Source organism: Cephus cinctus, unplaced genomic scaffold, assembly GCF_000341935.2.
Source record: "Cephus cinctus unplaced genomic scaffold, Ccin1 Ccin1_scaffold0349, whole genome shotgun sequence".
Classification (NCBI taxonomy): domain Eukaryota; kingdom Metazoa; phylum Arthropoda; class Insecta; order Hymenoptera; family Cephidae; genus Cephus; species Cephus cinctus.
Genome location: NW_014333041.1, coordinates 2,835 through 10,090, shown reverse-complemented (window position 1 = coordinate 10,090; position 7,256 = coordinate 2,835). Strand labels below are relative to the sequence as shown.

Sequence of the window (7,256 nt, the reverse complement as noted above, 5' to 3'; positions counted from 1 at the left end):
ACAAGAAACTACGGAAAGGAACACATCCGACACCTAGATACAAGAAACTACGGAAAGGAACACCTAGACACCCTAGACTTCCACGCCCAACACCTAGATGTAAGAAACTACGGAGCGGAACACCTGGACACCCTGGACTTCCACATCCGACACCTAGATACAAGAAACTACGGAAAGGAACACCTAGACACCCTAGACTTCCACGCCCAACACCTAGATGTAAGAAACTACGGAGCGGAACACCTGGACACCCTGGACTTCCACATCCGACACCTAGATACAAGAAACTACGGAAAGGAACACCTAGACACCCTAGACTTCCACGCCCAACACCTAGATGTAAGAAACTACGGAGCGGAACACCTGGACACCCTGGATTTCCACGCCCGGCACCTAGATACAGGAAAGTACGGAGCGAAACACCTGGACATCCTATATCTCTAAAAGCTGTCACCTAAAATACGAGGAACTTCTGTAGTAATTGTATTACATGCACGTTGAAATTGAAATTCATTAATTTACTGTTCTCGAACAAGTATTGAAATGAATGGCAAACTTTTCGCAATTTTTTCGTAAAAGGTTCCGTGAAGCCAACACAGTGTACATCTTTCAATTTTTTTTAATGAGCTACAAGACTGTTGTAATGAAAATATGTCAACCCATTAAAATAATATTGATGACCTTGAAATCTTGAAAAAAATAACTAAAAATAAAAATAAAAAAAAATAAAATAAAAATTAATAAAAATATTTATGGTAATGAAACTTTGTACCGAACAACTTTTCCTTTAACATTATTCCTGTATCATGAAAGGCAACTGTGATATTTTAAGTAGTCAAGCTAATTGAGACACCCTGTAAATTTATATGTCGTTTGCTAGAGATTTCACTGTTCTCTATCTGTGAAAAAAAAAAACATTGAACTCGTAGACGGACTATATGTACGTATTCCATGTCTTCTACCCTCGTAAATGTGGGTACAGGGTATACAGGGTGAATTTGTTAACCTGAAACACTGAATTATCTCAGAAAATAAGCTTTGTAGAAAAAATTATTTCAGGCAACAATTATTCGTGCCGGAGGAGGATATAAAATGGTGTTTTTAATTCGATTGTAAATGGCTCCCTTGTCGGTAGAAATGAAATAAAATTCATGTTTTTTAACGGGAACCCCCATTTCCATCGACAAGGGAGCCATCTACAATCACATCAAAAACGCCATTTTATGTTCCCTTCCAGCACGAATAATTTTTATGTCAAACAATTTTTTCTACGAAGCGTATTTTCTGAGAAAATTCGGTGTTTCGAGTGACCACAAGGAATACGTTTCTAAAAAATGTGATGGTTGGCAAGGCTAAGAGTTCGTAAAAAATAAACAGTCAGAGAACTGAGTTTTGCCAGTAATTTTCGCGTTATCTCGAAAATGCGGTTAACAAGGGATTACTGTATATACATATTATCATACTGTACAATTCTGCGTAATTGTATAATTTACATTTCGATATCAAATGACATATATCGGATATTAGTAATCTTCTAAGCTAATGAACAGTTTTTACTTTCATCTGTCAGTTATTAAATTGATTACAAAACTTTAAACTAATCTTTTACAATTCATGCAATCTATTTGCGGAGATACTAAGTTTTTCACAATGTAACCACTCAGCATGTAAACCAACCACAATTTTCACAAACAAATCCATGTAAGGCAGAACCTATCCGATTCCCCCCAACTCGAATTACATTTTGTTTTAATGAACCAGCATGTTTTAGAATCTACCAGTATACTTCGAGTCAGATCGACTTTTTAGAATGAATACCTCATTTTTTGAAATATTTGATATGTTTCGAAAATAATAAACTCATTATCGAATCAGTTAACACTTTCAAAAGATGACATTATAAATGAATAAATCAACCCAGTCTATTACACTTTTTGACTTAAAAAACTTTCTTCTCAACTAGATTCAATACAAGTATCTTCGATAAAATAAATGATTAACCATAATTCTTTAACTGTCCTCAATTTAACGTATATGAAAGATGAAGCAGCAAATTTAGATGTATTAACTGATTATTTAACAACGTGAAAAAATTACATAATTGACTAATTTCTAGTACAGTTTTTAAATAACTTTTTCAAACAAAAAGACAAAATATTGAAAATGGTATAAAAGAATTTTTTCAAAATGAACACATTATTATTGAACTGTCGAACTAGGATCGTATTTGGGATAACATAAGGCGGTTTTCTTTCATAGCACATGTTGGCACAGTACTTTCCATTTCTCTATTTTATCTAACCCAGTCAATAGCCATGATTTTGCGGTGTAACTAGAATGTATCTGTGACGGAAGTATGTCGAAGTTTGATGCCCTAAATAAAGCCGGTCAAGTGCTAATTGACCCTTGCACGATTACTGTTCGATACCACTGAATCTGACATCGGATAATTTGAGACGTAACGCAACGCTGCTGCATGCGCACGGAGCACAATATTTGATCATTTACTTATTAACAATTCCATCTATATAGTTAGATTGATTATTGTTAAAAATAGTAATTGTTCGATAATAACCCCGAATGAAAAAAAAAAAAAATTTATAACAAAAAAAATGGATTTTTCATATTTTTTTATTTCCCTCCCTCAAAAACTACCTGGAACGGAAGATTCTCTTAGCTTTTGCATAACCTCTGCACTGTTTTACATATTCTCAAATTTTGTCAGCTTTTTCATATTATTTTCGAAGATAGAGGTGGAGGATAAAAGTGTGTGACAGATAACGTGTTAAACCCATAAGTGTTCCGTTTTCTCATTTCAGTACGAAACAGTAAAAAAAGACGTTCATAGAGTATTCTACAATATAAAAAAAAAGAGATATTTTGGTCACGAAAAAGGATTTGTGTTCACAAAATGATTGCGATAATTATTTAAAATACTTACAACATTTCTCTAACGTCTACTGACTGACTATTCTGAAAGTTCCATATTTACTACGAAAAAACTTACAATATGGGTAGAGACTATAACATAAAAAAACATTTATAATAACAAAATTCCACTGCCAGTTTCGAAATTAACGAGCCCGAAAACCTTGTATACAGGTTTTTCTCCAAATTGTATAAAAAGAAAAACGTGTTCTTCAAAGGGTGAATCGTCGCGGTGAAAAAATACGATAAGTCTTGAGGTCAAGGAGGATGACCTCTGCCTAAAGTTTAACTGATATTAGTTACAGTAATCTGAATGCTCTCCAGAGAATTCCTATTACATTTTATCACTTGTGTCTCATTACAAAAATATCCAAATGGAGGAATTGATTTCAAAAAGCGATAGAAAATAATTCAAACATAACGTTACTTGCTTTTTTTTAATAATAACGATTGTTTAATTGAAAATAATTAAATTTTTATTATTGATCCGAATTTCAAGGATGATAGTAGATATTCGGATTTATGGATGACAAAATGAAAAAGGGACCTTTTAATTTAAAACTGATCTCGTTTTTATGACGTTCCGTTTTTAGTTCCTTAATAATCTCACCTCATAGCGTGTACCTGATACGCATGAAATAAGCATTATGGCAAGCTATATGTTCGCAGAATATTTGGCTTAATGATTTTCATAAGTTTTGCTGATTTTGACCTAGTCATGTAACATTTTTCATGATAAACTAGTAACTACGCGGCAGAAATGAGCGTGCGATAGCAACATATTCGAATACTAAAAGTCTATGATAAGGCTATTCAAGGATCACTCAGACCGCTCCAGTTAAGTTCATAGTCGTGAACTACGCAATTATACTAGAGACAATAACATTGTAAGAAATGGTCTAATTCTGGAACTGCTACTGTATTTACGTTTTTATCAGTTTATTTGCTTGATATGATCAGTAAGAATACTAAGACGCATGAGAGTAAGTTGCTGATAATTATAAAGTCTATAGGCATTCGATGTTAGTTACTACAATGAAAAATCCTCAATTAGTCAACATGTTATTACTTCACTTTGTTAGAATAAACAAATATTACCTATTTTATTGTTATTAAATACCTATCACTTATTTCAGCTTTAAAAATATAATGCGAAAAGAAGCTATAAAAGGACAAGATGAGATTCATCAATTGGTTATTAAGTCTATCCATATAGTCAAACCATCCACTAAACGTCTTAGCTACTTATCATAGATAGAAAATATGACTTTAGCAAAATTCAGTAGTAATGAAATACAGCATAGGAAGACTGTACTTACTTTTGTGGAAAATGCATCCTCGCATTCAGTACAGAAGAGGTTCTCCTCCTTTTCATGTAGCAACATATGTGATTTCAGACTTGCCATTCTGGCAAACTTTCTACCACATTCAGGACACTTTGGCTCCCCAGTGTTGTGTGTGGCCATATGAAGCGTGAAATTCGTCTACAATGATACCATTGTGTCCAGTTAATAGACTGTGTCTTATAAATTGTATATCACTTATCCAAAATGATGTGCATCAGTATTCTACTGAATTGTACAACGTAGAATTTATTAGATATACACAGTTGTACATAAGTTCCAAAATCTTGTATGCATAGTGTGTTAAAACTTACAGGGACATTAAAAGAAGCAGGACACTTTGGGCAACGATGTGGCTTTTCTTCAGCATGATGTTCGATATGTTTTTTATACAACATTTGTCGAGTAAATTCTTGACCACAAATTTCACATTGCAAGTTATTTGATTTCTGCAAAAGAGGAGAAATTATTGATGTATATGTATTGAAATAAAAATATCATCAATTATTGATTATACCAGCAAAAACAGTGGCACTAGTAGATTATATCAAAAAAATCATAAAGTACTTTAATTTAATACATTGTGTTTGTCCAAATACATCTGAAATAATCATTTAAAAGTCTTATAATATTCTGCTATTTTCGTAAGAAATAATTAAAAAATCCTCTAAACTTTCACCACAAATTTTTTAATATGATAGGTACACTGAGGTTACTGTCATACGACAGAAAATTATTGTTCACAATAATCACTTGCCATAAATGGTAACTGCTTGGTTTTCTGTTCCTTATGGCAGCAGAATAGACTACTTATTACATATAATCACCCAGCTATAACAACAGTTGCCACAAGGAACAGAGACATAAACAGCATTCCAGGCAGTAACCGTTTCCAGTGAATGATGATTCTGAACAATAATTTTTTGATAAATGATAGCAATCCATTTTTAAGAGATGGTGGCAAAGCTAAATATAATGATAGTACTTACAATAGAAAGTATAGTCTCATCTTTTCTGGGCCGACCAGGACTTCTCTTTGCAACTGGTTTTTCAATAGGGATTAGAGATTCGGATCCAAGATTTCCTGATGACTTATTTGGAATTGGATTTTTTAAATCCAATGAACTTGGATTACCATATTGTTCTATGTCAGTTTCTATTTGATTTTTTTTTTCAGCTTCAGATACTTGGGTCTCGTTTGTAATAATAGGTATTGGTGGACAAGGCTGTGTAGGTACAAATGTATTATGTTGGATTCCTGTAGTAACATCACCATCCAAACTAATTTGAAAAATTGACTGAAATGACAAGAAAAATGAAGTCCTATAATTAAATAAATAGGTTAATGAAAGGATCCTTTTACTCTATCAAATCTAAAGTTACATTTTCATTATTTCCTTTTAGCGTAGATTGTACTGCAGTACGGTTCTGGTGTATAAAAGCCACTGGGACTGTCATGAATTCCACAGTACCATTATCTCTTTCTGTAAATAATGAATATTAAAAATTATAAATACAAAAATACTTGTCTCAATAAACATTATTCATAGATAATGTTACAAAGTATATATTACCAGTTACTGCTAATAGTGTATGTCCATCATCAGAAATAATAAATCCCAAAGGTAGTGTGTCAATGGCAGAGGCCACAGACTCTGTGACAACAGTGTGCTGCGTCAACATATTTTCTGGACCAATCCTACAGATATATTAAAAGTCTGTAGTTTCATTGCATCAACTTCAAATATCATTGTGCTTATATCTAAGATATATTTCAACATGTACCTAATGCATTCAATTGTCTTTATGATGAATTTAGGTTATCAAATTGTGGGATGGAAGGAATTTTTAAAAATGAAAACTAACCTAACTTAATAAACATAATTTTGATAAGTCTAAGATAATTATTTAACGAATTTAATGCGATTTAATAAGATTAACAAAATGATATCTATATTAAATTCATAATGGCTATAAAATATACTAATACGGTACCTAGAATGTTAATAATTCGCATATAAATGTCCCACTGATACTCTTACTCATTATATTTATAATGCACTTGCTTTTATTGAAATTATTAACGAAAATGTAAATATGAAGGAATAAATTAATGTACATTATTACGGAATTGCACACTGACATTCGACATAAGTAAACTATAGGATTACGGAGCCTCCTCAGGGCATTGATTCTCAAGTTCACGCGAGTACGGGCTCGATAGCGTAAAGTAAATAATTTTTAGCCAATCCCGTATTAGAACCAAAAGAAGACAGACACAACGATTAGCTAAAAACTTTATAACTAAACCATTTTCTATTCGCTACTCTTTGCCTCCATTAGACTCAATTATCTAATATTAACTCATCAAATATGGTCTAAATATTTTTTCTTTGCAATCTTAAGTTCAAGCGCACAGTGTAAACTCGATCCCCCAAAAAACACTTACGTGTAAAAAACTACGCCAAGTACAGGATTGCTGTGAATTTCTCTAACAAAAAGTATTGATATCATATTATTGAGGCCAAGTACATAAGTCACTACATGTTTTTCTATTATATGATCTAGCACTGGCCCATCATTTTAATTATATTTTCAATATTTCCTATAACGTTTTCGCTACTCTTTTACTACTGCTTCCCGTATTTAATTATGATTTAAAGGTGATTTAATAATTAATAAAACTTTAGCTGATTCCTTATCGAGTACTACTTGGCGGGTCCGTGCCAGGAATTCCAAAGTACTTACTTTGCAAGTGCTCATAGTATTCTAATGCTGTATGTTTGTTATTAGGCTTTTACCGTGATTATTTTTGACGAGTTATTGTTAATATGCTTTCTATAGAAAATTGGTACTGGTTTTGTACCAAATTTATATCAAGAAATGCACGGACCCGCTAAGTAGTACTCGATAAGGAATCACCTAAAGTTTTATTAATTATTAAATCACCATTAAATCATAATTAAATACGGGAAGCAGTAGTAA

General features: G+C 32.5%; 1 protein-coding gene across 6 annotated transcripts in view; it reads right to left on the bottom strand.

Annotated features, from left to right (window-relative positions):
• Positions 1-6,485, bottom strand: part of LOC107267135 (zinc finger protein 236) — a 27,653-nt gene extending 21,168 nt beyond the window's left edge. For 2 of the 6 annotated variants that reach the window (XM_015738435.2, XM_015738436.2), the window contains exons 1-6: positions 6,267-6,484; positions 5,846-5,970; positions 5,655-5,755; positions 5,261-5,569; positions 4,586-4,720; positions 4,248-4,412 (exon numbers count right to left, since the gene is read on the bottom strand). In XM_015738435.2, coding sequence (XP_015593921.1) covers positions 4,248-4,412; positions 4,586-4,720; positions 5,261-5,569; positions 5,655-5,755; positions 5,846-5,954 — 819 coding nt within the window. In that variant the 5' untranslated portion in view covers positions 5,955-5,970; positions 6,267-6,484. Of the gene's footprint in view, positions 1-4,247; positions 4,500-4,585; positions 4,721-5,260; positions 5,595-5,654; positions 5,756-5,845; positions 5,971-6,056; positions 6,076-6,266 lie in introns of those variants that run through there. The other 4 variants (XM_025084348.1, XM_025084347.1, XM_015738438.2 and 1 more) reach the window with 4 other exon arrangements.
• Between the last annotated feature and the right edge of the window lie 771 nt (positions 6,486-7,256).